Source organism: Triturus cristatus, chromosome 8, assembly GCF_964204655.1.
Source record: "Triturus cristatus chromosome 8, aTriCri1.1, whole genome shotgun sequence".
NCBI classification, from domain to species: domain Eukaryota; kingdom Metazoa; phylum Chordata; class Amphibia; order Caudata; family Salamandridae; genus Triturus; species Triturus cristatus.
The window spans coordinates 1459894877-1459911463 of record NC_140591.1 but is presented as its reverse complement, the minus strand read 5'-3'; the positions used below and the strand labels follow the sequence as shown (position 1 = coordinate 1459911463).

The window sequence follows — 16587 nt, the reverse complement described above, 5'->3', positions numbered from 1 at the left end:
GACTTCCGGACACCTATGAAGAGAATATGGGGATAGAATAGGCCAACTATTAGCTGCTAAAATTCACTCATGCCCAGCTACCTAAAGGGTGCTTGAAATTATGTAAACAAAGGGAATATGATTACTACTGCTATTGAAATAGCAGTCAAATTTCCAAAATATTATATGCTTCACCCACAAAGGACTATTACCTGTGAGAGGGTATACATATTGAGAGCTATCTACAACAGAGAAAACTACCCAGGCTTACACCATAATGGCAGGAAGAAATCACTTAAACTATATCACTATAAGAACTTATCGATTCAATTAAAAGCATCCATCAGGGAAAGCTTTAGGTACAGACTCCATACCAAAGGTAAATATATAGGGGCAGATTTATAACGGACTTGCGCCACTATTACGCCACCGTTGCGTCACTTTTGTGAGGCAGCGGCGGCGTAAACCCTGCGCATTGTTGCGCCCCATTTACAACGTGACGCATCTAGGGAGATGCGTCACGTTGTAAAGCTTGCGCCACATGTGGGCGTACCTGCACAGGGGGGGGTGTTCCGGCGCAGGAACGCCTCCGAAAAGTGGCTGAGTGAAATCTACAAGATTTCACTCAGTCACTTTTCCGGCCATACTGCGTCAAAACCCTGCGCCTGCTTGAAGCAGAAGGCGGAAGGGTGGCGCTTGCGACGCAACTCCAGCAATGCGCAAACCTTCCGCCATCAGATGCGTCACGCATCTGTTTATCCTTGCGCCACGATGCGCTGCATTGTAAATGCGGCACATCTATTGTGGCGCAAGGGTAAACTTTCGTGACGCATCCTCCCTGGCGCATCCATGCTGATTTGCAGGGATGCGCCAGGGAACATAAATCTGCCCCATAATGTATTTATCCTGGAACTTGCCTCACTCGTTCTTCAATCAATTAATGAAATGATGGGGGGCCTTTCCCAGAATCCTTGAAATGGGCACCCATTATAGCCTTTTGTAAAAAGGAAATACAAATCAGTTGTACTTATTAATCATATAGACTATTATCCTTAATATCTGTGGATTCTAAAATTTACACCAGAATATTAGCATATTGGATCAACCAAATAATTGTTAGTTTAGTCCCTTCCTAGTGACATGGCGTTATACCAGGCAGAGATACCACATCACTTACCAATCTTGCTGCATAATGAATTGATAGGGTAGAATCTACATGACACCCCATATCACTAATTTCCTTGGATGCCAAGAAGAATATATATTCCTGTGGGGGTTATGCACCAGTCTGGGGTTCCATAAATAGTAATTAAATGGATACAAAGAATTGATCAAAACCCAGTTGGTAGGGTAACTATCAAGGGAGTCACTTCCAACATATTCCCTATTGCTGAAGGTAGTCATCAGGGATGCCCATTCTCTCCTTGTTTTTATGCTTTCTACATGGCACCATTCTTAAGAAATGTTAATATCCTAGTATTGAGCCAATAAGACTCCCCAACTGGAAGTCAAAGTATTAGAGCAGTGTTTCTTAACTTTTTGACTTCTGAGAACCCCTACTCTATCACTACTGGAAGCTAGGGCCACTTAAGCCTTTTTCGGCCCATATCATTTTGAAATCCCCCATTTACATGTTCCACAACCCATTGCTTTCTTCTTTTACACCCTCTTTTTACTCTCTACCGCTGCATGTACTTCATTGCATCTCACTCACTTCACTACCCCCACACACAACAGCACAGAACACACTCATTCAACTGTAAACACTTTGGCCCTGCCAATATTACAGGAGATTTGTACCTTCCTTACACACAGTAGCGGCCAGTGGTGGGAGTGCTGCTGAGCGTTGACGTGGGGTGGGGGAGGAGCAGGGTGGGGGGTAGTAAACTACGGATTATGGCTGTTTAGAGGTAAGTAAACATATAAATAAATGAAACGATTTTCGATGCGCGCGCTGCATCGCCAAATGCGATGCAGCCCACACAACGAAATTTGTTTTATTTATTTATATGTTTACTTACCTCTAATCAGCCATAATCCGTAGTTTACTACCCCCCACCCTGCCCCTCCCCCACCCCACGTCAGCGCCCAGCACTCCCACCACAGGCCGCTACTGCTTACACAGTTTCACATAAAATCTCAATTGGCACATGCCACCATTGCTCTGTGCACTTAGCAGAGAGGCAATGAGTGGATATTCAAGTAGTCTGAATATGTTAATGATCCACTGAGCGATACTGTGAGAAACTCAAACTGCCTTCAGCCTAAACTCAACAATTCTCAAGTATGGCCTATTAGAACCACCCAGCCACAACCTGAACTCACAGAGAAACCTACGAGCGATCTAGGCCTCAGCACACACAATGCAAGATTGATATGCTGTATCTCTTCTCTTCCAAAGACACTTCGATCAATAAATCTCTTAGCCAAGTTCCCCCCCAGGGACATGCTCCCTGACCCCAGGTCCTATTCCTGTTTGTTCATGGCACACACAAGAGCCACCACAACACTCTGTCTCAATTTAGTAAATATGTATTACATATTTGTGTAACCCTAATCGCTTCACCTTTTCTTAATATGCAACCATGAGTGAATTTGTAACCTATTAATCTGTCACTCTCATCATGAGTAACTGTTGTACATATTTGTAATGTTAACTACTACCATGTTACTCTTGTTCCTTATGTAATTCAATTCACTCTATTGTAAAGCACTCCGACACCTCTGGGTAAAGTACAAGCTATATAAAAATGCAGAAAGAAAGAAAGAAAGAAAGAAAAATATGAAAACTATTACAGGAACACAATAAGGTGGAAAAAACAAATACTTTAGGGAAGTAAATTATTTAAATGGTGAGAAATGTAATCATATGCTTTACTACTCACATGTATTATCTTGTATTGTTTTAATATTACTGCTGACCTTTATCCCCAGTTTCCCCAGACAGCTTGGGCTAGCGCTACACACTCTAGCCTGCCGATGCTCTTGGAATGTGGTTAGGTTAGGAACAACTGTTTTAGAATATGTAAGTGATGTTTTAATTCTCACTTCCGATTCTAATATAACATTATTTGTAATGGGAGAGGCAGATTAGGAACTGTGGCATAATACAGGTCAAGGCATGATAAAGCAGAGGTTTTAAATATACAATAAATCAGACATGAACAGTATGCAGTAAGTATTCTGAGAAATCTGGGAGTCAAACTGCTCAGAAGTACAATGCATTAAGGGATGCCAGTTACAAGAGAATCATTAGAGACATCCCCCAAATGCCTAATAAATAGGAAGGTTTAACCATTTCAATTTTAGACAGTTTAAATATATTTTTTAAATTATTATTTTACCTAAAATAGTTTATTATTTTAGGGTTCTAGCCATATATCTCTGGTCCTTGTTTAAAAATAAAAAAAGAGAATATATGCTTAAAATAATTTCTGTTATTTGAGGAGATAAAAAATTCCAGATGGACTTTCACAAACATGTTAAATATAAAAGTTCTGTAGAACTTGGTAAACTATGGGCTGATATATTTAACTACTTCCAAGTTCCAAAGTATCATAGTTAGACCGCCATTTGGGTTAATATAAATACCTATTTTCAGATACTGAAGGCTTCCCCTTGGGTCAAAATGCAATTTTTGTACCCGCTATATTTGGCTGGCTCTCTAAAATTCTTTCAAGAGATTAAGGAGAAGTTTGATATACCTCCAGGGGATATTTATAGATGTTAGCTGATTTTAGCACATTTAAACAAAATTAGTAAATAATGGCTCAAGACTTTCTACCAATTGTCCTTGTAAGAATAATAGAAAATGATCCACAAAAGATCTTGTAGTATGACCATATTTCTTGACGAAATCAGATACCTATGGGGTCTCAAAAGTGGTCAGCCTGGTTAAAAGTAAAGTGACCCATTAAATATTTTGGTAATTAATAGATATGGGATGTTCAGTAATCAGAAATGCTCAATAGCTAACGAAGCACAATTACAATATATATGATGTTTACATCACACCACTCAAGAAAGTCAAATAGAATTTGGACAAAATAACCTTTTGCTCTAGATTTAGATCAGAAGAAACAGACCGGGTAAATTTGTCACTGAATGTCCAATATTAAGACCCTATGAGGAAGATGTTTTTCATAAAACTTTAGACACAACAGTCTTCAGAGGGACCATAACTCTATGTTTTCGTAAGGTAATTAAGGATAATTTTACTATTTTGTCTATATGGATTGCACATGTACACATGGTTCAGTAATGGAAGGGTAATACGTAACTGAATATTAACTATGGAGTCAGGTTCTCATCATAAATTCATTGTGGATAGTTAGGGAAGTGGAAATGGAAACTAGGACTATAAGTAACTCATGTTATAATGGCAATTTAATAAATATGCATGGGGAAATGTCTTGCTAAAAGAAGAACTTAGAGAGTTCTGCGGGGTTCTCCATCGGTTTTTTTATGATGGGAATGACCTGTCCCATTTTCAGACAGTCAGGGAAAGATCCCTGAGACAGGGAAGCATTGACTATCGCTGTCCAGCTGGGGATGATCTCCTGGTCTATGTACGGTACAAATTTTGTAGGGAGTGGATCGCTGATGTGATTGTTGGGCTTAATGGCCGATAAGGTTTTCTGTATGTCGTTCTGATCATATAGTTCAAAAGAGGACCACTGAGCTTCATTTTTGGGTATTGGGTCATTGGGTATTGATGGCTTACTTGGTTGTGCGGCCTCCTGTGATGCTACTGCTATCTTAAGCTCGCATTCCAAGGACGTGGCCTTGGATGTAAAGAAATTAGTGAATTTCTCACAACTTATTTGAGATTTTGCTGATTCTAGTGCGGACTTGTATGTTTTGTTTGATTGCTGTTTAACCAATTCAAAGAGTTTCCGAGGTCTGTTTTTCGCATTCTCCAATTCCGTTCTGAAGAATTCTTTTTACGACTTCAGAATATTTTTATTGTAGGCGCATCTGGATTTTCTTAGCAGTTTTAGATGAGGGGATGTTGGTAGCTCCCTCCACTTCTGTTCTGCTAGTCTCAGTTTCCGTCTTTCTTCATTTAGTGTTCTGCTGAACCAGGGATTTTTATCTTGGTCCGAAGTTCATTTTAGTTTAAACAGTGCAATGGTGTCCATTATCTCTGACATCTTCGCTTTGTGGTGCTCCGTGAGTTTGCTGGCGTTTGTCATATTTCTGGGAGGGGGAAGATCCCTCCTGCAAAACTACGCAAGCTTCTCATTGTCCACGTTCTTTGTGGTCCTTACCCATTGTTTGGGTTTGATAGGTTGAGTGGTGCATTGGAAGCGTGCAGGCTTGCACTAGGTTTTGATCTGCTAGGAAGTCTTTGATGACGTTGACCTGGCTGTCATTAGGATTGTTCCAGTGTAGATTGAAGTCTCCTAGGAATATGTCATTGGAGTGTGGGGAGGCGTTTGCTGTGATGATCTCCATTAAGTGTTTGATAAAATGTTCATTCTTACCTGGTGGGTGGTAGAAAGCATGAACCTTGCATAGCTGTTTCTCGGAGTTAATTATGGAGAGTGCGAGGTATTCGCATGAGTTGAGGGGGTCATATTCAATTACTGTATGTGGCAAGATAATTATGTTGTTTACAAATAACAGGAGTACCAATTGGGTCTAGCACTGCTTCCTCAATTAAGCGAATATATATATGAAGGACTAAGAGCTGGACATTTTTTACAAAATATAAAATGGAAGATTGGACAATTATGTTATGGAAGTTACATTGATGACCTATTTTAATGTTGTTGGAACCACAAATCAATGACAGAATAACATTAGATATATTGAATAGAGAATATCATTGAAGAACAACTGAATACAATACCATCAAGAATTTGATTTTTATCAAATGTTGACAGGAACAATTAATTCATTTAATTGTCAAAAACTTCAGAGGATTACAACATACATGTTTTGCGCTGCTTACTGATTTACAAACAGTTAGGATTGTGATGTGAAACAAGTAATTAACAATGAGATGTTATTACTGACTAGCCAATTTGGGGGATACATGATATGATTTGTCCAAAATGATGTTGATTATGATAAGAATCTTTAACTTTTCCACACAGCATAGCCACATGACCAGCTTTAAGATCTATGAATTTTAGCCTCAACAATGTAATATCTTTGGCTACATGAGTATTTTGTACCCTAGGTGAAATTAGTCATCAGATGGATCTGAATGTCTAATCTCTAGCTCTTGTAGACTTCTGACGAAACCTCCAAGAAGCACTACTTCAATCTCTTGTTGTGAATGGCTTATTGTGAATGGTACAGGATGAAACGGATTACTCCATAATTAGATGGGATGTTGTAGATAAAGTTCGTGGTATGTAGCAGTGATCCATAGGGATTTTAAATGACAACTTTTGAATACCAATCCTTTATTGATTCCACTGACTGCTGTGCTCCGACCGCCGGTATCTTAATCCGACGGTTGGACCGTCGTCCTGGATGTTGGGCGAACCGACACCGAAAGCCTGTCGGAGGCGGTCCACTCAACATCATAATGAGGGCATATGTGTGAAAATTCGATGTTCCTTGAAAGATGTATGGAGCATTGCCTAAACCAGCTTATTTGACTTGACAGTACTGTTTTTGTGTGATTTTAACTTACAACAGGGTGAATCTAATGATACTATAATCAATTTACTGTGCCCTTCCTTGTCAACAGTGATCTTGCTCAGCATTACACCTAAGCAACAGACTAAAACGTTGTCTCTGAATCTAAATAAATATACAAAAACCTTATCATTACCAATTACCCAAATCTGCTTTACTAGTGTGTCAACTGGCAAATCTCTCTTTACAGCTGTTCCATGAATAGAGCGACCTAAAAAGGGATGACGGCTCAGAGACATTGAATTCAATATTCTAATATTAAACACTACCAGGAAATCACCTCGTTACTACAGTCAGATACATAATGGATGAATCATTCAATGCCTTACTACCTTTCAAAGGATTTGGAAAACCGAAGTAATTGCAAAATCTCCATTTATATTGTTTGCTGGAAGCTGTTGAAGGTCCTAATCATCTTCAATTTCCAAATAAATTCCTTCCAGACCTGCTTGGTTTTCCTAGTTCACCTCCTCTTACATTGCAACATGCTCATCGTCTAGGAAGACTAAATCCTCAGTCATAGAAACCTAGAGGCATCATTATGTTTTTATGTTTTAATTTACAGGTCTTCTTTGAGTTTTGAAAGCAGCTAAAGATAAAAAAGAATGATATGGTCCTTCCATAACGTATTCATATCTCAGGATCTTTCTACTGCAATCAAAGTCAGATGCATGGAAATCCTCGCCTTGAGACCTCAGATGAGACATTTGAAAATTTGCAATTAAAATCTTCATCGTTGCTCATGAAAGATAACCCATGATGGAATTATTACATTTTTTGATGATTCTGTCAAACAATAAGTGTTTTTTTTAAATATTATCTCATATGCAATAGACACTACTGTCTTGAAATCTTAAGATGCTCTTAGTTTTGCTTCTCTTTTGAATGGCTTTATTCTTTTTACTGTTCTTAATTATTTAGCACTACTCTGTTATTAGTCTTGTTATGGTGTTGACTCATCTCATTTGCTTTTTTACAGCTTGTCCGTTCAGATCTGGGTACTTATCCCTGACCTGCTTTTTCTTCTCTTCTCCTATGTATTTAACTTTCTCACTTCAATCTCCCCTTTCTTATTTCTTTTTCCTGAGTGCTTTTTTGACATTTGATTTTTACTACTCTCCAATTGTATTTCTCTTGTTTTGCATAGTCAACATTGGTGTTATGTCTTTTCCCTTTTTTTGCAGATTGTCATCCTTGTTCCTGTATTTATTTCTTCTTGATTCCAGTATGTTTAATTTTGTCTCGTGGAATGTTTTTGTGCTTGGCAACCCAGTCAAAAGACAAAAAGTACTCTGGAAACGACCTTTCCAACACGGCTTTAAGCATGCGTGCCATTTCCCCGCAAGCTGAGCAATTCTTGCCTTAACCACGCATACTTGTGGTGAAAGCAATCAGTGTTCTAGCTATTGTTCTACTGGGGAGAGAAACCGGAAGGAACATTGCAGGACAGACTAGGGCGTGGCATGGAAAGTTGAGCTGGGGGTAGAATTTATGGGTGGGGGCGGTTTTGGAGCTCAGCACGTGGGCTGGAGACAGGGTAGTTTTTAGGGCAGGGGGCTGAAGTTTGGGGCTCAGGGCAGAGGGAAGTGACAGGTTTTAGGGCAGGAGACAGTTTTTGGGGCTCATGGCAGAGAAGCTTCATTTTTGGTCGTTTTTAGGACAGGGGACAGAGGTTTAGGGCTCAGAGCAGGCGGAAAGGGCCATTTTCAGGGCGGGGGGCAATTGTAGGGCAGGGGTGCTGAGGTCAGGGTCGTTTTTTGGGCTGGGGGCTGGGTTTTTGGGCTCAGGGTTGTGGATCAGGGTAGTTAATAGGACTGGGGTGGGTAGAATATAAAACAAGAGGGACAAATTTTAGGGCTTTGGGCGGGTGGGGGCTTGGGTAGGATCTTTACCACACATATACCAACATGCCTCTACAACAAAATGCATTGTAAAGGCATGCGTGGTAAAGACTTGGTGAAGACGCAAGAGCTGTAAAGATCGCGGGGTTAAGGCTGTATGTTTTAAGCATGCGTGGTTGTGTCATACAACCAAGGTACTCTCTTATTTATCTAGACTAAAATTGCCATTTTTTTAAGAAAAGCACGCTTTTTTTCTCTCCAGCTGCTGATCTTAAGGGTGGGGTTGTCATTCTTTGTCATACAGCTTTGCACCTAAATGTCGTTTCTGCAGAATACTCCTTATATTTAATTACCTCTGGAATCCTACATTCCCTCTAATCGAATCATGCTTCTATTAATATAGTGATTTGATTTCATATTGTTTATATTTCATATGTTCACAATTTCTTGAAAAAGACTGAGAGTCGAAGGAAATCTGATTTTTATGAGGGTTGGTGCTGAAAAAGAGCGTGTTTGATTTTGTTTTTTCAGCATTGTTCTGAAGCAAGAGAAAAAAAACAGCAAACCAAAATGACCCTTCTACAAAATGATGTTCCATAAAAGAGAAAAATAATCCCCAAAACGGAGGCTGCCTCAGACAAAGGTTCTATAAGTACAGATCTGAATATGACATAGGTCAGGCGACACATTTCTGGCTAGAAGAACATAGATGTATTTATTGGGGTTCTCTTACCTTGTAAACATCGTGATTGCCAAGAACGGCATCGAACAGAGTGTACAGGTCATTTAAGAGGTCGACAACCTCGATTGGTTCACTGAGAGCAGAGATCGTCGTGAATCCAACGATGTCACTAAAGTAGATCGTGACTTGATCAAAATATTCGGGCTCCACTGTGGCCCCTGTTTTCAGAGCGTCGGCTACGGATCTGCAAGTGAGAAGGCAGCGAAGCAAGAACTAGGTAAAAAAGGTACATTCAATTGTTTCTTGTAATACGCATAGTATACATATTGTCGACTTCTATGGGTTGATTGAATGTATAAAATGCTTGTAAAAACTATGGGGCATATTCAGTGGTGTCACTAGGGTTGGTGTCACCCGGTGCGGGTAACTCATGGTGTCACCCCCTCACGACTTACCGCATGGACCTCCTCCGCCCGAGTCCGCCAGTGGACACAGTTGGCAAATAACGGGACCATACAGAATCCTTAGTAATGTTTGTAAATGTAGGTCCTATATTTACAAAATGTGCCTGTTAACAACAGTGTGATAATGATTCATTAATCAGGTTGTACAGTGGGCTACCTGCTAGTCAACAGTTTATTGGAATTTATAATATCATAGGTATGGTACTTTTTACTGGTGTGGTGTTCCCACTATCCAGCAACACAATATATCAGTGGTCGAAGTGGGGGAAAAAAAGTAGGGGAACTGTGGGCGGAGAATCAGAGGGCGGGAATAACCCAAGGATTGGATCAGTGGGCAGAGCCAGAGGCGTCGCCAGAATCCTCAAACATCCCAATTTTTTGTATTTGTTTGGTTTCACTGCCCAGTTTTATCAACCAATGGATACACATGATGATTTAAGGTTATAATGAGTTATTGACAGTAAAATGTGTTCACAAAGTGGCATATGCTTCTAATCACAGAATGTCCCCAAATACGATAAAATGTGGAAGCACAAGCCATTTGTCTCCGAGCCATGGAGTTTCTGTCATCAGCACTTCTCCCTTTTCCAAAACAGCAGTTCAAACATGAATGGCTAAAAATCCTAGTTTGCAAATGTTTTCTAAATAATAATGGCTCTGCCATATTTGCCTCATAATGCAAGAACTGCAGCATGATCTGACCATTTAAACTAATAAATTGTTTGTAGCTCAAACGTATCAAAAGTTAATAAAAAATGTGATGTGTTGCTGCGGAGTAGATGACAGTTAATAGCTCACTGTTCTATGTTAGGATTTTAACTTATAAACTGCAAGTAACAAAAGGATCTATCTGACAATAGCAGTAGCCCACTGGCCTATTTACATTATGTGCACTTTGTGATCTGCATGGTACATGTTCTTTGCAGCAGGTACATTAACCCTCTGAGCTACCTTTCCATGAGTCAAATCTTCCATTAGACAAAATTCCGATCTCTCTCTAGGAAGAACATTAATCACCAGAGTCATCATGACATTTTTATTGTTACCGAAAATTACTAGAGGCCAGGAAGGAGGCAGCAAGCGCTTTTAGAACCATAATATACTTATCAAGGGTCCTGTGATCTCAGTGACAGGGTCACTGTTCTAGGGTGTACTGCTTCATAGGCCTGCCCGCAAGACTGGAGGTGAACTTCAGTATGAATAGTGGTGGACAAGCCTTGAAGGTTAACCTACCCTTGTCATGCTAGGGTCCACCTGCTGGTGCTACGACATCGGGGCTTCTAATGTCTTGCGAAGCCTTCTAAGGTCTAGCATGAGATAGTGCTCTCTCAGGAGAGTGGTCTGGCGGACTGATTATTAAGGCTAAACCTGGTTCCCCAGTTCCAAATTCAGCAGCTCTGGCCATAGTGCCACATCTTCTCCCCCACTGAACACCATACTGCCCCACTGAGAAAAACACAGACTGCCTTCAACTACAACCCAATTGTTGCCAGCTATAAACACCTGGATGCGGCTCAATTTAAATTACGCACTGGGCAAGAGCAATATATGGCCTACAAAAAAAAGTGGCAGCATCCTGGAAAAAGTAAACAATCATAGGGAATGCAAAATTTTGCAAACCATGTGAAATGTAAGCAGGAACGACATGGTTACCTTAACGCTTTTACACTCACTGTTCAGAAATTGCGATTCTCCTATTAACATGACCAGAGAATCTGGATTTCATTAAAGACACGGAGGCTATCATTATGCATTAATCCTTTAATGCAGTCACAGACAGCCGCACTACATCATAAAGAAAGAAACAGTTCTAGAATGTAGTGATCAGGATACAAATGGCATGAGGCACAAACAGACTGCCTCTTTTAAATGCAAAGAAGTAAATAAAGTTCAGAAGTAAGTAAGGTCCAACTTGATCTTGAAACTGAAGGTGGTGAGAAGTCCGGAGAGAGGTAAGATGAAGGTTAGATGATCATGTAGAATTATCTGAAAGGAAAGGAGAGTAGTAATATGATAATACAAAAGGTAATATAATAGAAGAGACATGACTTGATATATAATGCAAATACACATCATAAAAGTATATAGTTCAAGAATTATACCAACCAAGGGAGTGGATGAGAAAAAAAGGGGGGGATAATGATAGCCTCCGTGTCTTTAATGAAATCCACATTCTCTGGTAATGTTAATAGGAGAATCGCACTTTCATTACAAGACCGGAGGCTACATTATGCATGTTGGTAGCCATGAAGTACTACATCCAACATGTGTTCAATAGGTTTACAGTAATGGTGAGCGAAGGTTGAAGCATTAGACCAATCGGCCGCTTTAAGAATATCATCTAATTTACCTCCAGACCAGAAGGATTTGCTTGCCATAGCACCTCTGAGGGAATGAGCTTGGAATTTAGAAAGATCAATTCCAGCTAGATTCATTACAGACTTGACCCATCTAGAGATGCAGGAGGAAGCAATTGGTTTAAAGGGTTTAACAAATGAGATAAGGAGTTGTTTGGCATCTAGAGGACGAAGGTCCTTCATTCTCAAGTCATATTCTCTCATACAGTCTATGACACACAATTTCTTGCAAAGGTCAAAACGAGGATATAAAATAGAATCCGACATGGTTTTAGTTCTTCTAAATATGTCGAATTTAACTCCAAACATATCGTAGGATCTATAAGAAATATCCAGAAATTTCACATCTGAAACTCTACGACAAGAGATTAGGCATAAAAGTGTAGCAAGTTTAAATGAAAGATATTTTCTGTTGAGGTAGGCGTTATCTGGCCAAGAACAGAAAAGGTCTAGGATTGCTTTAACATCCCACATGGATTGGTATTTGGGTCTGGGAGGTCTTTTTAGTCTGATACTTTTCATCACTCTACAAATAATATTGTTCTTACCTACCGTTTTACCATTGATTAGGGAGTGTCCAGCGGAGATTGCTGATCTGTAGCAATTAATAGATCTATAAGATAAACCTCTGTCAAATTGTTCGACAAGGAATTTAACTGTATTGATGATAGGAGCTTCCAAGCGATCCAAGTTCCTCTCCATGCACCAACAAACCCATTTTTTCCAAATGTTATTGTATCTATAGTGTGTTCCGGGTGCCCATGATTCTCCGAGGAGTGAAAGAGCTGATGACGAAAGGCCAGACAGTTCGTTGGATTGCCTGACACTTTCCAAGCAAGAAGGTTCAAATTCCCTGAAGAGATTAGGTGGTGATCTTCTCCGTCTGCGTTGGTGAGCAGACCCTTGCTCGCTGGAATGAGGAAGGGGATGTCGTAGGAAAGTTCGAGGGTGGTCGGGAACCATGCCTGGGAGGGCCAGAATGGGGTTATCAGAACCAAGGAGCATTGGTCTATTCTCACCTTCTGTAGGACCCTTTGTATCATAGCAAAGGGAGGGAAGGCGTAACCCTGAAGGTTTGACCAGCATTGAAGAAAGGCCTTCACCGCTAGAGCTCCCGGGTCTGGCATCCAGCGGAAATATTTTGGGAGTTGGGATGACAGTCTGCTGGTGAACAAATCCACATCTAGTGGACCCCAAAAAAGACAGAGAGTATTGAAAATGTTCACATTGAGTTTCCAATCGGTACGGTCTGAGAGGAATCTTGAGTTCCAATCTGCAGAGAGATTTGACTTCCCAGGAAGGTATTCCGCCTTCAGGGAAATCTTGTGTTCCAGACAGAACCTCCAGAGTTTTTTTGCTAAAGCAGATAAGTCTGCTGATTTGGTACCGCCAAGGCGGTTGATATAAGATACTGCAGAGATGTTGTCCATCTTGAGAAGAACAGATCTGCCTTGAAGAGAGTGTTTGAAGCTCATTAGGGCATATAAACCGGCTGTAAGTTCTAAGAAGTTTATGTGGTGGGAAGATTCCGCAAGTGACCATGCGCCACCAGTGTTTTGGTCGAGGAAACGAGCACCCCAACCGTGGAGGCTGGCGTCTGATTCCAAGACGAATTCCGGGGCAGAGCCAAATATTGCTTTGCCGTTCCAGGCGTCCAGGTTCTCTAGCCACCATGAAAGTTCTAATTTGCCCTCCTGGTCCAGGATCACAGAGTCCTTGTACCAAAGACCAGACTTGAGAGCTTTCCCTTTTAATCTCTGAAGGGCACGGTCATTCAGAGGGCCCGGGAAGATAGCTTGGATGCTGGAGGAGAGGAGACCTATCAGTCGGGCTAATTCTGTTAGGGTTATAGAATCTCGTTTTAGAACATACCTGATCTCTTTCCGAATTTTGGCGACTTTCTTGGTAGGGAGAAGGAGGAGACAGCTCGAGGTATCTACAGTGAATCCGAGGAATTCGAGAGATTTGGAGGGAGTGAGGATAGATTTCTCCCTGTTTATAATAAAACCGAGACTTTCGATAAGATGGATGGTGGTATTCAGATCTCTCTGAATGTGGGAGTAGACTTGGGACATGATGAGGATGTCGTCTAGGTAAATAATGAGACGAATGCCCCTCTCTCTCAGAATAGAGACAATAGTCCTCATGATCTTGGTAAAGCACCAGGGGGCAGAGGAAAGACCGAAGGGGAGAGCTTTGAATTGGTACAGACGTTCTTTCCAGGTGAACTGGAGAAAGCGCTGGTGTTCTTGTGCCATCGGAAGGGTAAAGTAGGCGTCCTTGAGGTCTAATTTTACCAACCAATCTCCTTTCAAAAGGAGGTCCCTCAGAAGGTGAATACCTTCCATTTTGAAGTGTCGGTAAACTAAGTATTTGTTCACCTCTCGAAGGTTTATCACTGGCCTCCATCCTTTGTACTTTTTTTGGACTAAGAAAAGGGTGCTGATAAATGTTTTTAAGGACCAGGGAACCTGTATGATAGCTCCTTTTTTGAGCATTGAAGAGATTTCCTCTTCGACGATCTTCTGATGATCGATTGAAAGAGTTAAAGGATTTGGGGGATGAGATTGAAAGGGGATTTCTATAAAATCTATTTTGAAACCCTGGACGGTCTCTAGAACCCACGGGTCTTGAGTTAGTGACTCCCATATACGGTAGAATAGTTTTAGTCTGCCCCCTACTTGGGAAGAAGAAGAAGGAGGAGGAAGACTTACTTGTAGGGTTGGAGATGTTAGGATTTCCGCGGGATCTGTAGCCTCTATTACGAGGTCCTCTGGCTCGATGGGTGTAGAATTGTTGATTTGAGGGGTAGAAGCCTCTACCAGAACCTCTGAAGGATGAGAAGGGCCGCTGGGTATTGCGGCCGGAAGAACGGCCCCTTCTTCAAGCCTGTCCAAAAAGGTTCGTGTTGAAGACACGCTTCATATTTGATTGAGCCCTGTCAAGGGCGGTAAAGGTGGCGACATATTTGACGATTGATTTGATCATGTCCTCTCCGAAGAGAAAACCTTTAGGGTTGTCAGATGGTTCTTTTTCTGCCATGTCACTCAGTTTGGGGTTGATCTTCGTCAGGATAGTTCTCCCTCTTTCGATATTTAGGCTCGAATTCGCATTACCAAGGAGGACAATAGCTCTTTTGCTCCATCCGCGAATGAGGTTGGTATCGAGGGGCGTATTTGAAATGTGAGACTCCTCTGCTAGGTCTAGGATCCTGGTGAGGGGGCCGAGGACGTCAAGGAGGCGGTCCTGGCAGCCCTTGAGTGCTCTCTCCAGACCTCTTCTAGGATCTTTTCCTAATTTAAATAAGAATTTTATTAGGTCGGGGTCGAGGTTAGGGGTTTGAGAGACCTTGTCATGAATTGTGGGTCTCGGGCACTCTGATTTGAGAGTATTTCTAGTATCTCTTTCCAGAGAGTTCCTTAGCCATCTCCTAATGAATTTAGAGACGTGTTCTTGAGGGAACCACTTTGAGCTGTTAGGGTGGGAAATACTTAGGGGGGAGAACATTTCTAAAGGGTTGAGTATAACGTTATCGGAAGAAGAGGGGGATTCTCCTTCGTCAAGATTATCTAGATCTTGGTTTGGGTCGTCAAGGTCCAAGACGAATTCATCGTAGGGGTTGTGGAAATTTTCTTCCTCTGAATCAGAGTCTGCGTCATCCTTCCCGTCATAACGGGTTGTACCGCGAAGGGTACCAGTCAAGTTTGTGCCGCTAGGGGCACCCATCAAATTTATGCCGCGAGGGGCACCGTTCTCGTTTGAGGCGCGAGGGCCTCCCAGCATAGATGAGGTGCTAGGACCTCCTAGGTCAACTGAGGTACTACGACCTCTTGTGATGTAATCAGCAGGATGTTCGCAGTATTTCAATTTTTTATTCTTTTTTCCGTGAATTATGGTGTCGTAGGTAGGGTCATCGTGACCGGAGGGGAGAGATCTTTTGCAAGACATCACTTCTTTAAAGGTAGATAGCATACAGGATCGCATTTCTTTTTGTAGAAATTGTTTAAAGGAGTCATTATTGTGAAGGGGGGAACTAGCAGTGGCATCGTCCGAGGCAAAGTCTGACATTTGGTTGGTAAAAGGAGGTAAAATAAGTTAAATACTAGAAAATCTATACAAATTATTATTATTTATATATATATTTTTTTAAAAGTTTTAGTTATTTAATTAGTTAATTCGGTTAATTCGGAGAAATAATTTGTTAATAATTATTGGTAGAATTTTGAATTTGATTTGGCTTATTTCCTTGTTATTAAGGAGTATTTCCCTTTGAATTGCTTGAGGAGCGTTTTCTGGCAGCAGCTGATCCGAGCGGAGTAACTGAACCTCTCGCTCGAGATCAGCTGCTGTCAGGGAGCCGCCGGTATTAGAGGAAAGAACCTTTGATGCAGGCTTGTGAGCTTGCACCGTTCTTAAGGTGCATTCCTTCAAGGCAGTGACGCGCTCGCTTGGTTGTACGCGAGCGCGTCGTCTCGTCGAGGTCCGCAAAATATTTGGGAATAAAAATTCAAATTGTACCCTTCAGGTATACGCGATCGACCGCGTGGTAACGGGCAAAGAAAGGGAAAGCTTCACAAGGTAACAGGAATAAGAGCTTACTTGTTTGAAAT

The 16587-nt window shown here is 41.2% G+C and overlaps 1 protein-coding gene across 1 annotated transcript in view; it reads right to left on the bottom strand.

Annotated features, from left to right (window-relative positions):
* LOC146805930 (retinal guanylyl cyclase 2-like) overlaps positions 1 to 16587 on the bottom strand; it is a 468140-nt gene that overhangs the window by 106927 nt on the left and 344626 nt on the right. Inside the window, exon 14 of the mRNA XM_085620568.1 lies at positions 9208 to 9400. Within this exon, the coding sequence (XP_085476694.1) occupies positions 9208 to 9400 (193 nt within the window). The remainder of the gene's footprint in view (positions 1 to 9207; positions 9401 to 16587) is intronic.